This window comes from Pseudophryne corroboree, chromosome 7, assembly GCF_028390025.1.
Source record: "Pseudophryne corroboree isolate aPseCor3 chromosome 7, aPseCor3.hap2, whole genome shotgun sequence".
Classification (NCBI taxonomy): Eukaryota; Metazoa; Chordata; class Amphibia; order Anura; family Myobatrachidae; genus Pseudophryne; species Pseudophryne corroboree.
The window spans coordinates 186,712,732-186,737,516 of record NC_086450.1 but is presented as its reverse complement, the minus strand read 5'-3'; the positions used below and the strand labels follow the sequence as shown (position 1 = coordinate 186,737,516).

Here is a 24,785-nt window from a genome sequence, read left to right as displayed (position 1 = left end):
ACAGATGGGAGAATTAGGGTTAGGAGAGTTCACACGGAAAATGTGTAACATGGTAATGACATATTCCGTCCCATATGTTCTCCCCGATGATGCATATTTCATATGCGGGAGAAAGGCGTATGAGCGGCTTGCCCCAAACTCTGAAGGATTGTGTTGTATTGGAAAAGTACTACCTGAGGTAATGAGTCTAAGGAGTGAGGAAACTGTAATTAACCTGGATTTGATTTATGACCCAATGATAGAAACCAGGATGTGATGAAAATGCGATTATACGGTCCGTTTCTTTCACCTGTTTTTCTGCTTTTCTCCAAGATACAAAGACCCCCTTGGACGAGGAAGTTGACGAGACGCTATACAGACAACAGACAAGCACCAAAGATGAAGTTTTGACAACCTATGATATGGACACTTGATGAACTTTGCCATGGATCCCCAGTTTCCCTAGTATTTTTAAACTCACGCTAGCCCAACATTTTTGTAAATCTGATGGCACTGACAAAGCTATTTGCTCATGCCCAAGGAGCAATACAGCGCAAAGAAGACGACTCTCAACAGATACCGAAAAAAACTTCAACAACAGATGTACATTTCCCTGACATAGAATATCATTGCATTTTCCATAAGTGTTCTTTATCTTCATCTCTACAACCCTCAGGTAATGACACACATAGGCGATAGGGAATACAGGCACAGATATCAGCAACCACATACCTCCCCCATTCATGTATCATCAACTAAAATGTGCTCCCCCATTTTGTTACAACCACAGCCGAAATGAGCTCGGTAAAGTTTGACAGCCCATCCACAGACCTGTACCACAGGATAAGAAGGAATTCAAATGTATACTTCGCAATACCTCGAAGCTTGATGTACAACACGTACGGCACGATGATACATGACCCCCCCAAACATGGATTCATACACACATGCTTCTGCTTTCTCACTAGGTCATACCCTCTTCACACCTTCTCCTCTCTCCTCCCTTACCCAACCATGGAAATGTATTAACCCCTGACATATATTTTTCTCTTTTTGAAATGTTTTAGGAAGTGGCAGTTATTGGTGACTGCCAAAGGGTGGACTGTCAAAGTCAAAAATATTACATAGAGAGACCATATAAACTGCACACATATAAGCCGCTATACTTGCAAATATGCGCAGCGAGCACAGCAAACACCAGACATAATGGAGATTTAGAATTGGCTGATGAATTAATGTCATGGATGTGTATCATTCGAACCGAACCAGATAAACACATCATGTTTGGTATTGAAGCAAGCAGAATGAGGTGTGGGTTAGTTTGAGGCCTGTTGTGTTGTTGTGGGACATTGCAGCAGATAGATATGATTATATGTATAAAAGCTAAGATCATATTGTTAGAACAATGGATGCTCAAGACAACCTTTTACTAAGTTTTCAGGGCTGAACCTGATTAGCATATACAAAGGAGAAAGAAAGACCCCTCCCCCAGGTACTGGTCAAACAGGAAGGTAGTGGTCAGGTGTGGCCTCAGAGAACAGATGTAATGTAGCTACACTCACACACACACACAGCTACCTAGCACCCAGCAGCATGGCGGCTGAATCCCCAGGACATCTTCCAAACTAAAGGCTAAGTATTGAACTTCACATGGCTAGATAAGGAAACAGACAGATTGCTTTCTGGTTTAAATAGGATATTGTAACTTGGTTGTGTGATTGTTGGGTGTTTGTGGATACTCTGTGAAGTCTGTGATAAATTGGAACAGTATACAATCTGTAGCATAGTATTTGTGGTATTTGTTTGCCTATGGAGATTTAAAATAGATTGTGCTGGTTAGTTATACTATATATCCTGTTAATCATAAATACCACCATGCAGTTACGTTTGTGTTAATTACATTGTGATCTGGTCTTGTGATGAATATGCTCTGGTTATTGAGATACTGAAGTTGTTTGGGATGTGAAATTATGAGATGGTTCTAGGAAGTTGGATTACATTGTGAAAGGTGATTTAGATGGTTTGGAATTGTAAAATCAGAACATATGCATTGTTTTGAGGCTTGGACATTTTGGAATAAAGTGCCATGTGTTTGGACCTGCAAATCTAAAATGGCTGCTGCTGGATGTCTTCCCCTCCCCCTTTCAGCCATGTGGTGTGGTCTTTGGAATCAAGTGGAGGTTTCTCAAAATGGAGTCTAGCTTCCATCCCATGCTGTATTCAGCATTGACTAACTGCGCAGCGATTGTCTCTCACATGTGTAGTTTTATCTGCAACCATGTTGTCTCTTATTTAATGTTATCATTGTCTTACTGTGAGCCAATTTCTCTCATCTCTCTCCGTCTCTCTCTCTCTCTCTCTCTCTCTCTCTCTCTCTCTCTCTCTCTCTCCTCTTTTCTCTTATATCTCTCATAGTATTATAGTATTGTATTGTATTGCATTTAGGTCAGTGTAGTATTGTCTTTTTGTATTTATTGTTTAGTTCTGTGGTTAGGAAGTCTTTGTTATATTGTAGTGTATCATTTGTACGGTTATCCCCTTTTACAAGTATATTAGATATAATACAGTTAATAGGCTTTGGACCCTAAACCGGTATCTGTGTATTTCCTATAGTGTTAAGTGTTCACTTGAGCGTCGGTGACGCACAAGCAGCTTTGTAGTTAGTCAGGTTACACAAGGTTGCACTTACACCCTGTATTCACATTAAGGTATTCTGTGTATTTCATTGTTAAAAGGTTTAGACATAAAGGTATAGCGTTGTGAGCGTCTGCGCCGCTGGTGACCTCCTCGTGGTCTCGAGCGTATGCTACGCCATAGCGAATCATTACTCTAGTCATAACCAATAAAGTGTCCTGTGATCACTGGGCCGTGAGCGAACGTGACGCTTGAGCGTCTCGCCTACGGCTGAGCGATCGTTACGCAACCAGCGTACCCTTGCGATACTTCTTAAGTAAACAGCGTACAGTGTTCTTAGACCTCATAAAGGGTTGTTTATACGACAAAAGTATTTAGTATTGTCAATAGCTTGACCTCTCCAGCACAAACTAGGAGCGGGCGTTTCCCGGACGTAGATTGCAAGTTTTAACAAAGTGATCAGATGCACCACAATACAAGCAGAGGTTCCCTTGTCACCGTCTCTGACATTCTTCATTGGAGAGGCGGGAGCGATTAATCTGCATGGGTTCCTCCGCAGTTGGTGATGATGGTGTTGGTGGAAGAACAACTCTAGGCTTAGGGCGATCTGACCGCAACCTCTCCATACAGCGTTCTCTGTACCTCAGGTCTAACTTATTGCATAAAGAAATTAGTTTATCCAACTTATCAGGTACGTCCTGAGTTGCGAGGTCATCTTTGATCTTTTCAGAGAGGCCGCTCCAGAAAGCTGCAATGAGAGCCTCCTCATTCCAGTTCATTTCGGAGGAAAGGGTGCGAAACTGGATCACGTACTGACTGACCATACGCGTGCCCTGACACAGGCGCAGGATCTCCAATGAGGCAGCAGAAGTCCTGCCCAGTTCGTCGAAGATTCTTCGAAAGGTGGCAACGAATTCTGGATAGTTAGGTAAGATGGGATCCATCCTCTCCCACAAAGGTGAAGCCCATTCCAACGCTTGCCCAGTAAGTAAAGAAATTATGTAGGCTACTTTGGTTCGTGCTGATGGGAAGTTGGCCGACTGTAGTTCGAACTGGATTTCGCACTGGTTAAGAAACCCGTGGCATTGTTTTGGATTCCCATCGAATTTACTCGGAGATGGCAAATGCAACCGTGGAAGTGGTACTGGTACAGGTACAGGAGGAAGCGGGACCGGAGGTGCTAATGTGAGAGCAGCTGTAGATACTTGAAGGGCCGTCATGGCAACACAGAGAATCGAGACGTTCGGACATACTCTGCATGAACTGCACAATTTGAGATTTTGTGGCCTCCTGCTTACTTAAGCGAGACCAGATATCTGCAGTTGAATCCCCTCCTGAGGCCTGATCACCCGTCGAATCCATTGGGCCAGTGCTTACTGTCACGTCTAGCAAAGTTTGAGGATCCGGCAGCTGAGATTTGCCAGAGGAGGTAGCAGGCTGTGGATGAACAAGATGAGGGGGTTGGATATAGTTCCTTCGCATGGGACACGGAGCAATGAAGAACGTAGGTGGGGTTTGAGAGTCAATAGAAAGTATTTATTATGTACAGGGCTGAGGTAGACAACTGAGGCTGGAGCACGATGGTTAAGGAACGTAATTGCGGATAAAGAACTGCGGGTTGTGGCTTGAAAGACGAGGTTGTGATTAATGAACTGCGGAACTGTGGATAGTAGTTAAAGACATGGCTGGAGATGAAGAACTGTGGACTGTGATTTGAAAGACGAGACTGTAGATGATGAACTGTGGAACTGTAGATGGTGGTTGAAGACGTGGCTGGAGACAAGGACTGTGAACTGTGGTTTGGAAAACGAGGCTGAAGATAATAATCTGCAGGCTGTGGTCGGTGGTACAAAGGCATGGCTGGTGAAAGAGATCTGTGGAGTGTGGCTTGAAAGACGAGGCAGAAGACCCGGGGCCGACTGTGCCCAAAGAGTCTTACTGGGCCGGGTTTTCCAGGAGCGCTTCCACAGGCAGTAGCAGGCTAGAAATGGCAGGGCTGCAGCAGCAACAGAGAATCGACCAAGCAGGATCAGGAGGAACCAGAATACAGCAGGAATCCTGGGAGCACAGGCTAAAGCACCTACAACAGAGTTGTAACTTGAAGAACTGGCGTCCCTGTCCTAAACCAGCCCCCTTTTATAGGGAGAGCTTTCCCTGGATTGGCTGGAAGAAACAGGAAACAGGAGTTATGCTAAAAACTTGGTCTCCAACATGGCGGCGCCCAGTAATGCAGACCTTTTTGCAAATCCACATTGCTCACTGCCCCTGGTCTCCTAGCAACGGCTCAGCAAGAGCGACCCCCTGTATTAGCGTCCCGCCGCCACGAGCAGATCCCCTCACCGCTGCTACTGCTGCCCACGGATCCGGCGCAGCAGCCCTCCTCCGCCGCTGCCCGCACAACGCCAAGGAAGCCAGCCCCACGGCCCCAGCGTACCGGTAAGACTCCGGACGCTGACACATATATTATCATATTCATTTGATAGCAAATTTAGGTATTTTTTCTCTATTTTTTGTAACCTTATTACATAGGCCGCTTTTCTTTATAGAAACAATGTGTCTAATCTGTTTCTGTTCTTTCTTAACCCTGGAAGACCTACCCTTATTATCAGAAGATAATTATTTTCTTTACTCTTTGATTTGATACTTTTATTGCCTCATAATGAGCCCAACATGTTATTGTGTTTATTTTTGGATATACTCTTCATAAGTCGCTATGTCCTATTGTATTTCACTTATAAAAATGAAAAACCGAATAAATATATGTTTAAAAAAAAGCCACACACAAACACTCTGAGCATACGTCTTCTGTCGACATGTGTATACGCTTTTAACTACTTATTCATACAGGTGATGTATTAAACAATATGCCCCTGAAACAGTTTGCCAAATTCTTAACAGTGTCAGTAAAACCTTGTTTATCAATCCAGTGTTTGTTGTTTGCTTCAAATCTCCCTCATTAGTCAACACTTCCCTTCCTCTGGGAAGTTTGCCCCTTACACAAATTGCACCAATAAGTGCCTATTTTTCCTTCCCTAGTACTGGCAATTTACTGTACTGTCCCTTCGCGTGTGATTGATCAGTTCACTTTGCGAAATCCTTCGGTGCTGCACCTTTACTTGCACTGCTCGGTATCTAAAACAAAAGTCAGTATATACCTCAGCTTAAAAGATTTACTCTTTAAAGCATCACACTTATAGTAATAAGTGTTTTCTAGGGAACTCTCAGTTTAAAAGACTTAGGCCCTCATTCCGAGTCGTTCGCTCGTTCTTTTTTTTCGCATCGCAGTGAAAATCAGCTTAGAGCGCATGCGCAATGTTCGCACTGCGACTGCGCTAAGTAATTCTGCTATGAAGAAAGGATTTTTACTCACGGCTTTTTGTTCGCACCGGCGAACGTAGTGTGATTGACAGGAAATGGGTGTTACTGGGCGGAAACACGGCGTTTTATGGGCGTGTGGCTGAAAACGCTACCGTTTCCGGAAAAAACGCAGGAGTGGCCGGAGAAACGGGGGAGTGTCTGGGCGAACGCTGGGAGTGTTTGTGACGTCAAACCAGGAACGACAAGCACTGAACTGATCGCACAGGCAGAGTAAGTCTGGAGCTACTCTAAAACTGCTAAGTTTTTTTTGTTCGCAATATTGCGTAAACTTCGTTCGCACTTTTAAGATGCTAAGATACACTCCCAGTAGGCGTAGACTAAGCGTGTGTAACTCTGCTAAATTCGCCTTGCGACCGATCAACTCGGAATGAGGGCCTTAGTCTTGCAAACATCACACTAGTATTAAGTGTTTTCTTAGGAAAATACCTCAGTTTAAAAGATATATCTCCTTTTAAACGTCACACTTATATTATTTAAGTGTTTTCTATATTATCAACAAAAAAGAATCAAATGAAGAAAACCACTTGGATCCTAATCCTCTGACACAACAAACCAAAATTCTGTCATTACTGACTTGACTTTATCTAGTTTACAAAGACTTCTTGAATCACTGAGTCATAGTTTTTTTTATATATGAATAAGTTAACTTTGTCAATAATGGCTTTAACATAAACTTCTAATAATGTTAAACCAGGAATACATTTTAAGTGACAAAAAGACTATGGGGGTCATTACGAGTTGATCGTAGCTGTGCTAAATTTAACACAGCTACGATCGTAAACTCAGACATGCGGGGGGACCCCCAGCACATGGCTAGCCCGCCCCGCATGTCTGTGCCGCCCCCCCCCCCCCCCCCCCCCACACACACACAAATTCAAAAGCATTGCACAGCGGCAATGCCTTTGTATTTGAGGAGTAACTCCCGGCCAGCGCAGCTCCTGCGGCTGGCCGGGAGTTACTCATCGCTCCCGCTGGCCACAGCGGCTGGCCCCCCCAACTCTCCGGCCATGCCTGTGTTGGCCGGACCGCTCCCCCTAAACGGCAGTGTAACGCTGCCATTCAGCCCCCTTCCGCCCAGCGACCGCCTCTGTCTCAGAGGCGATCGCTGGGCACCGATGACTGCCATGCACCGGCGCACTGCGGCGCCGGCGCATGCGCAGTTCCAACCCGATCGCTGTGCTGCGACAAACTGCAGCGAGCGATCGGGTCGGAATGACCCCCTTAGTATGCTTTACTATGAAAAAACTGATACCGCTATTACCAAACCTTGTATGTTAAATCACGGCTGCAGATTCTGGATTTAAAAGTCTGAGTATGTGAGTGTTCAGTGTCTTAACCGTACTGGTTAAATGTTGTTTGCAATCAGTAGAATTTCCTTCACTAACTATAACTGTGGAACCAAAGGGTATATAATTAACAGGTCATTTGTCAAGACAATACAGAAATTTATCACCAATAAATTTTTCTATCACCACTTTATCAACATGCCATCCCACAACTGTTGCAAAACCTGTCTTAGATTCCCTAAAAAACTGAAATCACTATTTTGCAATATACCTTTAAATGCACAATATTCAGACTCAATGGCCCTCATTCCGAGTTGTTCGCTCGCAAGCTGCTTTTAGCCGCTTTGCACATGCTAAGCCGCCGCCTACTGGGAGTGAATCTTAGCTTATCAAAATTGCGAACGAAAGATTCGCAATATTGCGAAAAGACTTCTCTGTGCAGTTTCTGAGTAGCTCGAGACTTACTCTTCCAGTGCGATCAGTTCAGTGCTTGTCGTTCCTGGTTTGACGTCACAAACACACCCAGCGTTCGCCCAGACACTCCTCCGTTTCTCCAGCCACGCATTTTTCCCAGAAACAGTAGCGTTTTTTCACACACTCCCATAAAACGGCCTGTTTCCGCCCAGAAACACCCACTTCCTGTCAATCACATTACGATCACCAGAACGAAGAAAAAAACCTCGTAATGCCGTGAGTAAAATACCTAACTGCATAGCAAATTTACTTGGCGCAGTCGCAGTGCGAACATTGCGCATGCGCAGTTAGCGGAAAATCGCTGCGATGCAAAGAAAATTACAGAGCGAACAACTCGGAATGACCACCAATAGCAGAATTATACCACAAAAATTCTGACATGTCATTTAAACATAAAACCACATTGTTTTTTTGTCCTGCAAAAGTGAAACTGAAACTTATAACTTTAAAATAAAACCACATTTTTCCCTTGCAACAGTGAAACTAAAACTTATAATCTTTATCAGCGCACACAGAAAAATAAAGAATGCTTTTCAAACAGACATTTGGGTCCAAATGATCGAGTATTGCTTACCTAATCAGATGAACAGACCAGAGGACTGTATACAAGTACTGACAGAGTAATCAGGTTGATATATAATGATCAATCTTCAGATTCCTTACCCGGGTATGTCAGTAGTTGCACACATCCAGCAGTCATGTCGTCATCTGACTGTTGGATGTGTTCAATTGTCTGTACGATACCGTTTGTTTACCAATCGATTGGGAATCCCAGGAAGCAGACAACACACGCAGTTATGTCCATAAAATGAGACTGAGACTACTTTATTCAGCATGACATTATATAGCAAAAAGATACTTGCATGAACACTTGATACACGTCACATTTTAAAACAATAATGCATCTCTTCTCATAACTCCTTTCTTGCTGACACCCTCCTTCGTGTCCTTCACAAGAAGTCTAAACACACAGAAACTGTCTAATAACATGTTTTCAAGACTTATAGCTACGACCTTGCTTCGCACAGAACGTACTAACTGTGAAATGTCAGCATTATTATGATTTATTAGCAAAGCATACTTCTTATTCACTACATCATGGCTGCTACTTGAACAAAATGGCTGATACTGCTTAAGCTCAATACATCTATCTTCCTCACATGCCAGAGCTCTGCTGCCAGCCCTCTTTATATGTCTCACTGCCTGCTTGTAGCTGTGTAGCAGGGTTTCTTCTGTCCTGCAGCACCACTCTCTGCCCTGGCTGTTGCAGCACCTCTCTCTTTCCTGGAAGCTGCAGAACATGTCTCTACTTCAGATGCTGCAGCAGCTCTCTCTGCCCTAGCTGCTGAAGCTCCTCTCTCTGCCCTGGCTTCTGCAGAACCTCTCTCGGCCCCGGCTGATGTATCACCTCTCTCTGTCCCGGCTGTTGCAGCACTTCTCTCTCTGCATTGATGCTGCAGCACCTCTCTCTGCCCCCGCTACTGAAGCACCTCTCTGTGGCTCTCAGGCTGCTGCGGCACAGCTCTCTCTTCCCCTCAGGCTGCATTTGGGGCTTTATTTTCATTTAGGAATTGGGAGGCTGTGAGGTCAGGTTAGTTGGGGCATATATTGTGTTTTTCATTTATTTGAATTAAAAAAGTAAATAGTTAAATATAGCTACTTCCATAGCAGCTCTACCATGCAGTAATGTGTATAAGGGGCTCAACCATAGTTTAACGTGTATAAGGGTTGCTACAATGTGGTGTAATGTGAATAACAGACACTAATGTGCGGTGTAATGTGATTTGGTAGTATTTTGTGGCCACGCATCTTCCCAATGAAGCCATTATTTATTTATTATTACCAGTTATTTATATAGTGCACACATATTCCACAGCGCTTTACAGAGAATATTTTGCCATTCACATCAGCTTACAATCTATGGCCCTCATTCCGAGTTGTTCGCTCGCTAGCTGCTTTTAGCAGCAGTGCAAATGCTAAGCCGCCACCCTCTGGGAGTGTATCTTAGCTTAGTAGAAGTGCGAACGAAAGGATCGCAGCGCTGCTACAAAAAAAGATTGTGCCGTTTCAGAGTAGCTCGAGACCTACTCCTAGCTTGCGATCACTTCAGACTGTTCAGTTCCTGTTTTGACGTCACAAACACGCCCTGCGTTCGGCCAGCCATGCCTGTGTTTTTCCAGGCACGCCCACGTTTGTATCTGACAAGCCTGCGTTTTTACACACACTCCCCGAAAACGGTCAGTTACCACCCAGAAACACCCACTTCCTGTCAATCACTCTGCGGTCAGCAGTGCGACTAAAAAGCGTGGCTAGACCTTGTGTGAAACTACATTGGCTTTTGTGAAAGTACGACGCGCATGCGCATTGTGCACCATACGCATGCGCAGAAATACAGATTTTTAGCCTGATCGCTGCGCTGCAAACAACGGCAGCTAGCGATCAACTCGGAATGACCCCCAATATTCCTTACCACACACACACCAGGGTTAATTTTTGATGGGAGCCAATTAGCCTACCAGTATATTTTTGTATTGTGGGAGAAAACCGGAGTACCCGGAGGAAACCCTTGCAAGCACAGGGAGAATATACAAACTCCACACAGTTAGGGCCATGGTGGGAATCGAACCCATGATCTCAGTGCTGTGAGGCAGTAATACATCAACCATACTGTCATGCCCTTGTATTGTTGTTGCAAGCCTTTGGAACGTATTGGCCCTATTTTAAACATGGGGGCACTCAAAGGAAACATTCACCCTGAGCTCCACAAGGTCTAGAACCGGCCCTATCAACACATTTAGGCTTTTTAAATATTGTTTCTTTTCAAATGTTACATGTCACCACATGTTGGCTAGGCCCCTAATTCATTACAGAGGAGGGAGGCGCCAAAACATACCCTTACTCCAGTCACCATGGCGCTTAGCTACACCTCCGGTCCCTATCTTTCCCACCTGTTTGTCTCCATCCAGAGGTGGAACTACCGCCAGTGCGTTGCACTGGGGCCCGCCACTGTCCAGGGGCCCAAAGCATGTAATGAGTCAAACTGAGTCAAACTCCCTCCTCCACCTCCCTCCTCCTCCTTCTCTCCTGCCAGGGATCTCTGCCAGAAGCTGCATCGAGGATAATTCATTCATTCATTCCTTCTTTCTTTCTCTTTCTTTCTTCGTGTGCAAAAAGAGGGACTGTCTGCCGTAATGTGTAAAAAAGGGGGAATCTGCCTGCCGTGATGTGTAAAAAGGGGACGCTGTCTGCCGCAATGTGTAAAAAGGGGGAATCTGCCTGACGTAATGTGTAAAAAGGGGGAATCTGCCTGCCGTGATGTGTAAAAAGGGGACGCTGTCTGCCGCAATGTGTAAAAAGGGGGAATCTGCCTGATGTAATGTGTAAAAAGGGGGAATCTGCCTGCCGTGATGTGTAAAAAGGGGACGCTGTCTGCCGCAATGTGTAAAAAGGGGAAATCTGCCTGCCGTAATGTGTAAAAAGGGGGACGCTGTCTACCATAATGTGTAACAAGGGCACGCTGTCTGCCGTAATGTGTAAAAGGGGCACACTGTCTGCCGTAATGTGTAAAAAGGGGACGCTGTCTGCCGTAATGTGTAAAAAGGGCACGCTGTCTGCCGTAATGTGTAACAAGGGCACGCTGTCTGCCGTTATGTGTAAAAAGGGGGCGCTGTCTGCCGTAATGTGTAAAAAGGGTACGCTGTCTGCCACTATGTGTAACAAGGGCACGCTGTCTGCCGTTATGTGTAAAAAGGGGACGCTGTCTGCCATTATGTGTAAAAAGAGGACGCTGTCTGTCGTAATGTGTAAAAAGGGCACGCTGTCTGCCGTTATGTGTAAAAAGGGCACGCTGTCTGCCGCTATGTGTAAAAAGGGCATGCTGTCTGCCGTTATGTGTAAAAAGGGGTACGCTGTCTGCCGTAATGCGTAAAAAGGGGATGCTGTCTGCCGTAATGTGTAAAAAGGGGAATTTGTCTGCCGTAAGGTGTAAAAGGGTCTCTACCTGGTGTAGTAGTGCTACTTTGCGGCATAATTTGAATAATGCAGACTACTGTGCACCGTTTTATGAATTGGTATTATTTTGTGGCCACACCCCTTCCCCATGAAGCCACGCCCCTATGTATTTTTGCGTGCGCCTACGGCGCGCACTGCCCCTGTTTTGCATGCAGGGGTGGGGCTCCGATGCCGTTTCTTGCACACAGTGCTAAAATGTCTAGTTACGGCACTGTTGCTAGGTATCCATTTCTCTGGCCCTGAGCAGGTCCCCCTCACCAGATCCTCTCCAGGGGTGAGGGGGTGGACTTGGATGGGATGGGGGGGGGGGGGGGGGCAAAGCATTTTGTCGCACCTGGGCCCACCACTCGCTAGTTCCGCCACTGTCTCCATCCTTCTATCATTTTCCTCAACACCCACATTTCACTTGTGCTCCTCATCAGTGGCATCTCAAGAGGGGTGTCACCAAAATTCCGGCTACTGCTTATTGAAAGGAGCTGGGGTGCCACACTGTAACAGTGCAGCATCTGGCTCGTGTCACTGTGTACAAGACAGCACTGCAGACAAGGCCGTCTCTGGGGCTCAGCCTGCATCTCACGGACGGTGGACCCCTTAACACATAGCCATGACCCATCCCATGAAGTCATGCCTCTTTCTAGCAGCCTCATCCCCGTCCTGTGAAGCCACAACCCTTTTGACCTCACCATGAAGCCACACACCCTTTTAGCAACTGCTGCACTGTGTATCCAAGAGATAAGTTACACCACTCATAAACCAATTTTCTTTCTGCCTTGCACCTTGTCATGCCTCCCCGTTCTTATTTCTCTTCTGCTGTCTTCTCCCCCTTTCCTGTTTCCGCTCTTCTTTTGAAGTTGGTGGTGTCCTCGGGGCTGCTGACCAGAAGTGACAAGGACAAATGGATGCAGAGCTGTGTCCAACGCCACATAACTGAATCCAAATATGGCAGCTAAGCATAATCTTTTGATATTAATAATTTGAGGTACAGTATAGGAACCTGTTGATACATTATTTGTGTCCTATTCATAAAGATAAAACTCTCAATAGCAAATCCAATAAAGGATGACTAGACTATTAGGGAGGTGGCACCAATTATGAATATTGCCTGGGGCTCCATGCAGTTCTAATCCGGTTGTGGGATCAAGCGGCTTTCCGTGGAAGCGCAACTTCCGCCATGTACCTTCTGCGCAAGCCCAACACTCTGCTGTGTCTTCTTCTCCCCTCTGTCCATCCACTGTGTAAGCACAAGATAGAGGAGGTACTGACAAAGATGGAGGGCTGGAAGAGTGGTCATGGGTCCCCCTGTCTTAAGTGGCCGAGGCCGCCCAAAGACTTCATCTGGCAACCTCAATGCCTGATAATGAGCCTATCAAAGGTCAGAGGATAATTACCGGGCATGCAATGCAAGCAATAGATGACTGCAGATGACTGATGCCAACCTACATGTAGTCATCTTCCAACTGCACTAACAGGCCTCAATTAGTGAGCTGGTGAAACTGTACACTGATCCAGATGGCTGGCACTAACTCCAAGCAATAGGACCAGTCCTGAGTGTCCATCTTAGATGATTTATTAATAGCAATTATTGTGAATATCAACCAAATAAAAAATGATTACGTATTAAGGTGAGCTATTTTAGAATTTGAGGGCATTATTAATTTGAGCTACCCGCCATGGCAGCGGGAGGCATTAGACATGCCGGCTGTCAGGATCCCAGTGTTCATCATACCGGCACCGGGATCCCGACAGCCGGCATACCGACAACTATTCCCCACGACACCCCTGGAGGGAGAATAAACGCGCGCCACCGTGCTTGCAGCGTGGTGAGCGCAGCGTCCCGCTGCCGGCATTCTGGCGGTCAGGATCCTGGCGCCAGGATCCCGAGCATCGGTATAATGTAATACACCCCATGGCAGCAGCTGTGTAACCATAGCATGCTATCAGGGCTGCAAGGAAAAAATATGACGTCATTTATTTATTTTCCAAAACTACTAATATGTTAAATACTGAATAGCTATTGAAATTTGACAATAAAAATTGCCTTTTAAAACTTTATTAAATTATAAATAATATATCTGATATGAAAATGTTATTCAGTGTGACCATTCCCTTATACCACTAGCGCTGCACGGCAACTTCTGTATTTAATCCCAACGTTGTGTGGGAACCTGAATAGCTTTGTAATAATGACAAAATCGAGTGGTGGTGGTTGGGGGGGGGGGGGATTGCAACCTTATTTGAATACAATCCACATACACAATCCCTTTAAATGTTAGGTTAGTTCCATAAAACGGTAGAAAGAATGAAATAAATATTTCTAACAACAGCAATTTACTTAAACGGAAATAACAAAAAATGTCCAAAAATCTTCTACATGGTATGGCCCCCCCAGCAACCTCCATTGCTGCTCCAATGGTCATTTCTCTGGTTATCTCTCCTCCATTTGCAGGGATAGGTCAAGTCGGGTCTTTATGAAAGAAGCAATAATGGATCACTCCCATGCAGATGCTCGAGTTGCGCTGGTAGAATTGTCTACATTCTGCTGCCATGATCCCTGCATTACACGGTCGCAGGATCTCTTGTCATCAAGAGTTTGTCATCTTCTCCCACTGCTATCACCACTGAGTCAGATGGCAAAGCACAAAGCTGGTTGCAGGGATACACAGCAGGGAAGTGGCGAGCCAGTGCAGTAGGAAGTTCGTAAGCCTGCGCCAACTCTTTTTTCATACCCCTGTGTACATCTTCTGTGGATGTAGCATGCCAGAGCGAGATGCTTGTATGCAGACCCCGCTCCTGCAGAGATCCTGCTGGACACAGAGAGACTGTATTAAATGATATAATTATGGGACTACAGATAGAATACTAAGATAATATAACCGTACTAAGGGCCGAATTCAGACCTGATCGCAGCAGCAAATTTGTTCTCTAGTGGGCAAAACCATGTGCATTGCAGGGGGAGCAGATATAACATGTGCAGAAAGTTAGATTTGGGTGGGTTATATTGTTTCTGTACAGGGCAAACACTGGCTGCTTTACTTCTACACTGCAATTTAGATTTCAGTTTGAACACTCCCCACCCAAATCTAACTCTCTTTGCACATGTTATATCTGCCCCCCTCCCCCTGCAGTGCACATGGTTTTGCCCATTAGAGAACAAATTTCCTGCTGCGATCAGTTCTGAATTAGTCCCTAATTACGGAAGTACATGGAAAACATTTCCACTCTGCAAAAGGACTTGATGTTTGCTTTAGCTCTAAACGTGATAGGATCAGATCTCGTCCTATGTTTATTGTCGCCATTTTGCACCTTACAGTTATACATCATCCGAGAAGTGCAATTGTATGTGTACTTTTCCCAACATAAAATAAGTATCCTAAACACAAAATATATATACAATATATGCATGACTACTTTATATCACAAATGCAACTAAATCTAGCTGAACGTTTACTAAAAAATTTTAAAGTTTAATTAGTCTACAAGTAGTAGGAGGTTGGCCTTCAAAATGTAATGTACATTTCTACACAGTTCGGCTCATATTATTCTATCTTTCTGCATACTTAGGGGGGAATTCAGTTAACCGCAGGGTTTACCCCGCAGCTATTGATAAGACTGACCAACTAAATTAGCTGCTGGAACCCTGCACGCTAATCCTCAGAGCCAGGATTTTTCCTCGCCGTATCAGGAGCTGAAGGGAAAATCTGCGTTAAATGCACCCCTCTGCACTTAACACGTGTGAAACCCATTAAAGTCCACATTTTATGTGGAATCATCGGGTTTCTGTGCATGTCCAAATATTTTGCAGCACAGGGAAAAGGGTAATTCATTAAATAGCTATTCTCTGCACAGCAAGATCAATTAGCTGCAGGGACCAGGGCAAACCCTGCAGCTAATTTAAATTCCCCTTTAGGTGCACTTGGAGTTTAGCATACTGTAGGTGTCTATTGAGAGCATGTCTACTGCATCTTGGAATGGGCTGGATGGACCATCTTGGCACAGCAGTATAAGACCAAAGTGTTTTGTGCTGCACATCAAGTGCAACTCCACAGAGGGTTAATATTTAAGCATTGCAATTTCATAAGCTTGTAATTATGCTGTGGAAATAAGTGGAGATCTAGTACAAACCTCCCAATAGTTGCAATGTTCAGGGGCACAGAGATATGGGGGGTGTAATTAATTACCCTAGCCTGGGCTTGCTGGAGGGGGCCCAAGTCTGCCCCCCATCCCACTTCTTATCTGTCAGCAGCAGCATCCCCTCTCTCCCAAGCCCAGCGCATGCTGCTGTGTGCTGGGCTGCAGTGGGTCCAGGGAGGCTGCTGCCGTTGAGCAGCAGCAGTCTCTTCTGCCTGCATGATGTGCGATAGGGAGTGATCGCACTGATCGCCCCCCTCATGGATCTGCCACTGATGGGTATGGGGTCATGGCAGTGTCTCCATGATTAGGCTGCATTGCCTACAATACCCGGGCTCGGCTTTGCTCTCTACATCCCTGCCAGCTTTGGTGGGATTGTCCCAATTCTCAGACCTGCAAAAGGTCACAATCTATTGGAAAGTAATTGCTGTTTGGCTGATCATTAGCACAGGTTACTTTATCCTGATTGTGCCCTTTACAATGTAGGGAGGAATGGTACAGTGTGCCGTCTTAGGATCTGATTCAGAGATGGACGCAGTTCATACAGCAGCAGCATCTTTAGACGCGGCTTCTGTAGGAAAATATGTATAAGCAGCAGGAGGCGTCTTGTATTAATAAACGCCTCCTGCATGCTTGAGTGATCTGCTGTTGCGCATGAAAACACGGTATTGGATCACTTGCGTATACGTTGCCCATCTGAGTAACCCTCAGGTTACGCAAGATTTCTGGGCTGTACACATTGCTGGGGCCAGTAAATCTGTGGCCAAAAGACACAGATCCTGGCCTCACTACTCCCAGAAAACAGGGGAGACACAGCCCGTTTTCCAGTGCGTTGGCCAGCTCCACCCATTCCTCCCGCACCCAAATGCCGGCAGCTTGTCAATCAGGCTGTGGCATACGGGCACTGTGTGCGAAGACGCAGGACCATTCTGCACATGTGCAGCTGCCCTACCATTTGAGATGTACCCAAACCATCAAGTTTACATACATCTCCGAATCAGACCCTTTGCATTTATTCCCAAAACGGGATCAGTACTAAATCCCGCTGGACGGGATCCCGGCGGTCGAAATACCGACGCCGGAATCTCAACCACACAATCCCGACAGGGGTGGGAGCGGAACGCAGCCCCTTGCGGGCTCGCTTTGCTCGCCCCGCTGCAAGCACGGTGCCTCGCTACGCTCAGCACACTAATTTATTCTCTCTCTATGGGTGTCATGGACACCCACGGAGGAAGAATATGTCGGGATTGTGCCGGTCGGGATTCCGGCGTCAGTATTTCGACCGCCGGGATTCCGGCCGGTGGGATCTTGACCGCATCCCCCTAAAACAACACAGTTTTAAGCAAATATTTTCAACACTGTCTATAAGAAAACTATAAAGTGAGTATTGTAAAAACAAACATATTATTGATACTGTGTTTCATCTCACCTTCAACTGTGTTGTCCAAAACAAATGAGAACAGCCCGCCTAGGAAACTGGGAGTAGTCAGGAGAGACAAGAAGACCATGTCAAGCACAGGCCAGCCTGGAAAGAGACAAAAACATCTGTGACATGGGACTTATATATATGCAGGTCTTAGTACAAGGAAAGCCAGGTTTGCCCACTGATGGTTTAGTAGAAGGGAAAGAGGGAACATTCTAGAAACTTTCAAATATATCAAGGGTTTTAACAATTTACAGGAGGCAGGCATTTTTCAAATCAAGAGAAGTATTAGAACACGGGTACATGCACTGAAACTGGAGGTAGGTGGGTTCAGGGGAAATGTGGGTAAAAATCACTTCACAGAAAGGGTAGTGGACAAGTGGAATAGCCTCCCAACAGAGGTGGTAGAGACTATTACAGTAGAGCAAATCAAACATGCTTGGGATAGACATAAGGATCAGCTTACAAAGAACTAAGGATGTAATAAGGTTTCAAAAAGGGCAGACTAGATGGGCCAAGTGGTTCTTATCTGCCATCAAATTCTATGTTTCTATCACATCTTACCTGTATCCAACATTGCTGGCACTGCATCCAGCCACCTCGGCACCAACAGAGCCATGAACATAGTAAAGCCAACAATGAAGATGTTTCTTCCTGAGTCTATATCTGCATACTGGAAAAAGGAAACCCCTCCACCCACCGCCATGGAGAATGTCAGACACAACGTGCCTCCTGCAAGGAGATGGAGGAACCATCACAGACGAGTCATAAACTACATCCAAATCAGTGCAGACATTCAAATTATCATTCCAGGATGTATTTGCTTGAATTCATTTACAAACAGTTTAACCCACAGGAAGAATAACACGGGGCCCTCCCACAAATCAGGACCACAGGAAGCTACAGAAAGACATGCTGCATTTTACTGAGATTTTATATTTTGAAGCTTAGTCTAAACTACAGCAAAATAAGGAGGCCATAATGGTCAGTGATATCCACTTAAAGAGTAAAATTAAGTCAGTCTGTCTAAAGATGCAAAAAAGTTTGCTGTAAAAGTCAGAATTAGTGGTTTTGACATTTTGTTGCTCGCAGATAGTGTTTCCGGTCTCTAACCAGTAAGACTAGACAGTTGTAAAAATAACTTCTCGTGTTTTGGGGAAGATTTATCAAAGCTTGGAGAGAGAGAAAGTAGAGAGAGATAATGTACCAACTAGTCAGCTCATTTTTCAAACATAACCTCTGTATGACAGTAGCTGATTGGTTGGTACTTTATCTCTCTCCAAGGTTTCATAAGTATTTTCCTTAAAGAGCCAATTTACAATATGAAGACAGTTCAGTGCTCTTGACCATTTCAAATATTTCCCACAGCTAAAGGGGGGTACACACGGAGCGATATTCAGCTAATTTCTAAGCAATCTGACTAGAATGCTTAGAAATTAGCTGAACATCGCTCCGTGTGTAGGGGTGCCGGCGACTGCGCGTCGCTATCGCCGGTGCTAGATTGGCCAGCATGCATGCACAATCTAGCAGGTCGCTCATTTCACCGCTGGGAGAAATGTGCGTCCGCCCGTATCCGCCCCCCCCCCCCTTGCTTAGCACATCGTGCTGTGCCGAGCGGGGGGAGAGATGTGTGCTCAGCAGTCTGTGCTAGACCGCTCAACACACATCTCTGGGGAAATCTCCCCGTCAGTACGACTCTTAAGAAGAAATTCCAGACTGCATGTCTATGGGGGATATTCAATTTTTTTCTGTCTATTAGATAGGAAAAAACAGACACCCAACTGACTTTTCAAACAATTGAATACAATACAATTGAATAATTGAATTAATCAGTGTAATAGCAGCTACAAAATAACCTGAGAGGACATTTATACCTGGAGACAACTTGTGTGTTTTTAGCTTGCTTTTGTGCTGTATTTGCTTCTTATACCAAAGGCAGCTGCTGATTCTACCCACCCCATGTACTGGCAATACTGTGTATTGACAATCATATTTGCATAATATGCCAATGGCACTATGAAGAGTTATACCAGAAATATGAAAGTAAATGAAGGTAAAAATTACAAATACTTAAATATGTCAGTATGTATGAAGAAATTCTGCTAGAACATCAGAAGTTAGGTCATGATTCTCCATGACAGGTGGTCGTACCGTGCACAGCAGAAGGGATACTCATCAGGACCTGTGACAGCTTTGGGGAGAGGCCCAGCAGAATGAACATTATAGCACATAGCTGAGCTGAGTGGCGAGAACCAACCTGAAATTAAACAGATAAATTAACATTTCCCACATATATACCTTACTAGCTGGAGTACCCGGCGTTGCCTGGGATTTTAAGAATGTCTGTTTACAAAAATAAATGTAAATATTAAACACACAGTATAAATAACATTGTAGATAGCTGAATACCCGTGCTTTGCTACGGGATGAGGATGGTAAATTAGAATGATAGTTGTGCGTTAATTTACATTGGTTGGAGATCTAGTATATAGGCATATCTTGCACTTTGTGTAGTGGCTGGACCCCTTTTTGATCCCCCAAGGGACCCTGCTCTTTCCACTATACAACTCTCAGTCTGTGGCTTCCTGCTGCCTCAATTCCCCTCCTCACATCATGTCAGTGCCCCTGTGAAATTATCGATTTATTTACAGTTTCTTAGATAACGTAGAACATTATGTATCTCCTGATATACTCTGTGCTGCTGGGGGACCGTGCTTCTTCCACTATATAACTCTCATTGTGTGGGTTTGTGCTACCTCCATTCCCCTCCTCACATCATGTCACTGGCCCTGTCACATGCAGCCCTGTGATCACTGACATATCATGCATGTCCTGATATAGTCTGTGCTGCTGGCCCTCAACCTAGGGGTGCTAGTGGTGTGTTACCCCCACAGTATTTGTTCCCAGAGTGTAAGCCATATGTGTAGCAAGTTTGGTGTAAATTGCTCCAGGCATTCCAGAGTCATGCTGTCTGCTGAAAAACTCTGTGCTGATGTCCCACCCCTAGGGGTGTCTGACCCCCCCCCCCCCCCCCCCCCCCGTGTTTGTTTCCAGAGTGTAAGTCATATGTGTACCAAGTTTTTTGTAAATTGCTGCAGGCATTCCACAGTTATGCTGTCTGCTTAAATACTCAGTGCTGCTGCCTCACCCCTAGGGATGCTAGGGGTGTCTTCCCCCCACAGTGTTTGTTTCCATATTGTAAGGAATATGTGTACCAATTTTTTAGTACATTGCTCCAGCAATTCCGGAGTTATGCTGTCTCCTGATATACTCTGTGCTGCTGTCTCCCCTCCTAGGGGTGCTAGGGATTTCTAATTGTTTTAGTTGCCTCAGCCATGTTTTAATACGCTCGTATGTAAAATTTCACGATCTTCGCTTGTAAGCTGTGGATTTGTATTTGACAGAAGGACAACATTTTCGCTTTTATATAGTAGATGTTCCACAATTCTGGAGTCATAGAAGGGGTGCAATCAGCTGAGATCAACTTTAATATAGTCATCTTCTAAGTCAGTGGTTCGCAGTCTGGTGGTGGAACATGATGTCATTACATGGTTGTACTCTAATAATATTATGCCACCATTTAATCAGTGTAATAGCAGCTAGAAAATAACCTGAGAGGGCATTTATACCTGGACACAACTTGTGTGTTTTTAGCTTGCTTTTGTGCTGCAATGGCCTCTTATATCAAAGGCAGCTGCTGATTCTACCCACCCCATGTACTGGCAATATTGTGTATTGACAATCATATTTGCATAATATGTCAGTGGCACTATGAAGAGTTAAGGTGCATACACACTGAGCGCTTTTCCCCCCTGCCCAGCGTTGTCAGCGGGGGTGAGCGGCTTTCCATAGCAGGACGCTATGGAAAGCCGATCACCCCGCCATTCATCTACTGGTAATACCAGTAGATGAACGGTGGTCACCAGCGATGAAGCGGGAGCGCGCATCAGCGCTCACCGCTCATTGCTTGTCCATAGACACTGGGCGGCTTTGAGCTGAAAGCAGCTCAACACACCAAAAGTGAGCTGCTTTCAGCTCAAAATCGTCCAGAAATATGAATACTTAAATATGTCAGTATTCTAGCATGTGTAATAGGAAGATTGTGATTTTAACTGTAACAGAAAATGTTGCTACAGTGACATAGAATTAGCTGCTTCCTTTAGAGGGAAAGAGACCAATGGCGACATTTTCATGAAAGTCATTCAAATCAGTTAAAATAGTATACATTGTACACTTTCAGTCAATGAAACACTGCAGGGAACAAAGGGATTAGTACGAGATCCCGGCGGTCAGGAGACAGACGCCGGGAGCCCGACAGCCGGGAGCCCGGCGGTGAGCGCAGTGCGTCCCGTCGCAGACTCGCTGTGTATGCCACAGGTTTCTATTCCCCTCCGGGTGGTGGCGTGGACCACCACCCAAGACGGGGTAACCAGCCGGCGGTCAGGACTCCGACCACCGGTATTTCAGCTGGTGTAGGGATCCCGGCATCGGTATCCTGACCGCTGGGATCCCAACAGGCGGTCAATTGACTGCCTCCTGGAACAACTACACATTTTATGGTACATTATAAAAATATCTTAATATACTTCCAGAAATCGATTATAGCTGATAATTGAATTGATATTATATTGAAATAACTGATGAAAAAATATGTAATTATCCACATTAAGTGTATTTATTGATTTAGGTCGGCACACCCTAACACTTTATTAACACTTATGTTTTTCCTAATTACATTTCATATATTTTTGTATTATTTTAATCACACTTATCACTTACATAGCACTTATGTGCTTCTTAAGTAACCCTTACTCATTTTCACCTGTGTGCTGCCCTGGGGTGGCCAGCCTGTGCCGGCATGATGGGGCCCCACGCCCCTGACCCATACCTAGTGTTAGGGACCCCCAGTGACACAGAGACGTCTTGCCGTTCAGCTTGGGGGCTTAGCCCTATATCTGCAGATGTATGCAACTAAGATCTCTGTATTATCTGATATTGGCCCTCATTCCGAGTTGATCGCTCGCAAGGCAATTTTAGCAGAGTTGCTCACGCTAAGCCGCCGGCTACTGGGAGTGAATCTTAGCATCTTAAAATTGCGACCGAAGTAATCGCAATATTGCGATTACACACCTCGTAGCAGTTTCTGAGTAGCTCCAGACTTACTCGGCATCTGCGATCAGTTCAGTGCTTGTCGTTCCTGGTTTGACGTCACAAACACACCCAGCGTTCGCCCAGACACTCCCCCGTTTCTCCGGCCACTCCTGCGTTTTTTCCGGAAACGGTAGCGTTTTTTCCCACACGCCCATAAAACGGCCTGTTTCCGCCCAGAAACACCCATTTCCTGTCAATCACATTACGATCGCCAGACCGATGAAAAAGCCGTGAGTAAAATGACTAAGTGCATAGCAAATTTACTTGGCGCAGTCGCAGTGCGAACATTGCGCATGCGCACTATGCGGAAAATCGCTGCGATGCGATGAAATTTACCGAGCGAACAACTCGGAATGAGGGCCCTTATGTAGTGTTATGTTTCACTCAGTGTGCATTAGGGATAGCAAAAAAAAAATTCTTACTCAGAATCATCCCTCCCTTTTAGCACCTGAGAGATATCACAATCTGATTGAGCAGCTTGCCAATAAATGTGTATTTATTTATTTTTATCATTTTTTATAAAACTTGGGAATATTAGATGCTCTTAGGGACCCCTAGGAAAATGGGGGTAGTTAGATACCTGTGTAATCCCTGCAGTGCTGGCACTGGGGATGTTAGATCCTGCTCCACACACACTGCCCAGGACTCCGGACAGAACGTTTCCAACACCTTCCATACTGATTCCTCGATTACACGCGTGTGATGGAAGAGGGTAGCAGCACAGCATCCGAGCACATAAGATGTAACAACAAAGAGAGGACAGACTGGTGGTCAGAGCCATCGCAGTGCCCACACCCAGGGTCTGCAGACTGAGCTGGGGCCAGCCCCAGGCACCTGTATGGAAAATAAACAAATCTTTGTGGATTAAAGCATTCACCCCAGGGGCTTTAGAGAAGAAATCCACACAAGTGTAATTTTTTTTTTTTTTAGCAATTAACTGCCCCCTTCCCACCATCTGGAGGAACCTTGGTGTTCCTGTGTCCTATAGTTTCCAGAAAAGTCTGCTGGGAAAAGTGAGTTGTCCTGTATGCACATCCAGTGCTTGGTGCAAATGTGTCATTCACTGATTGGCTGTGCCAGGAACTGCAGGGGTCCATTACTATGACACCCAGTGGTTCTACCAGTTGGAGAAATGGGGAGGGGGGTAATTGATATAAAGTTCTTCTAAATAGCCAATCATTGTATTTGCCAGATATTGGCCTGGATATACTGAAATAACTGGAGGGTAATCTGGACAAGACATAAATGGTAATTACCACTCTACAGACTAAAGTCTTTCCAATGACTCATAAGAACTCCGTTAGTTCAACAATCTCCCTTTATTTGTTCTTTCTACAATTTTAACTCAATTCAGTAATCAAACTGGTAGAGATTCACACTTTCAGTCTCTCGGGGGTCATTTGGGAACTGATGATGCAATACAAGAAATGTGCGAAGTTTTGCAGTGACATCACCAAGCTACATTTATTATCCATGCTTATACTTGTACAGAGCATTGCATGTACAGTATTTGGGGAGCAGGTCTGCTGCAGGATGATGAGCATGACTGTTCCTTACCGCCTTAACTGTAAAAATGAAATGTTTTGTAGGACAATATATTTAAATGATCTATTAGGGTGGAGAGTGCACATATTTGAAGAAATGTCTGACTTTGCATAGTACTGACTATCAACATATATTTTCTGACCAGCTCAACAAAGTCCTTTGCTGAATTAAATTATAATTACTGCACAATCCACATAAACATGTGCATATAAGCTAAGCTTATGATAAACATTTCAAGGCCATCAGGAGTTACAATGAACATGAATGAGAGTCCAGCAAATTATATATTATATATAGAGAGAAACATTTGAAGTTTTTTTTTTATTAAGGTAACGGTTAAGGTAGAGCCATTGTGCCCTACCTGCAAATCTAAGTAGATACATTGCTTGATCTTTCTGTGCTTTTCCATATCTTTATATTAGCAGTCAGTTGTTTATGTTGCTGCTCTAGGATAATTTTGACAGTTGCTGCTCAAGGCCCATACACACTTGACGATAAAACGAACGACGTCGTTCATTTCAGCCCTCATCAACGACGTCGCTCATTATATCGTCAAGTGTGTATGCATCCGACGACCACCGATGCGCGGCCCCGCGGGACGTTAACGACCCTCGCTTATCTGTGGAGCATGTATGCTCAATTTCCACTATGGTCGTTACCGACCAGAGACGTCGTTGAATGTGTATGGTGTGAACGACCAACAACCAACGACCAAGCCACTGTTCACCAGCCCTGTTCCCAGCTCATTATTTTAATAAACTGTTCAGCTTGGATGC

General features: G+C 45.0%; 1 protein-coding gene across 1 annotated transcript in view; it reads right to left on the bottom strand.

The window, feature by feature from the left end:
- Positions 1-14,145: 14,145 nt before the first annotated feature.
- Positions 14,146-24,785, bottom strand: part of SLC23A3 (solute carrier family 23 member 3) — a 66,674-nt gene continuing 56,034 nt past the window's right edge. The window contains exons 8-12 of the mRNA XM_063932312.1: positions 23,045-23,298; positions 19,465-19,570; positions 17,878-18,045; positions 17,320-17,415; positions 14,146-14,563 (exon numbers count right to left, since the gene is read on the bottom strand). Coding sequence (XP_063788382.1) covers positions 14,319-14,563; positions 17,320-17,415; positions 17,878-18,045; positions 19,465-19,570; positions 23,045-23,298 — 869 coding nt within the window. The 3' untranslated portion in view covers positions 14,146-14,318. The remainder of the gene's footprint in view (positions 14,564-17,319; positions 17,416-17,877; positions 18,046-19,464; positions 19,571-23,044; positions 23,299-24,785) is intronic.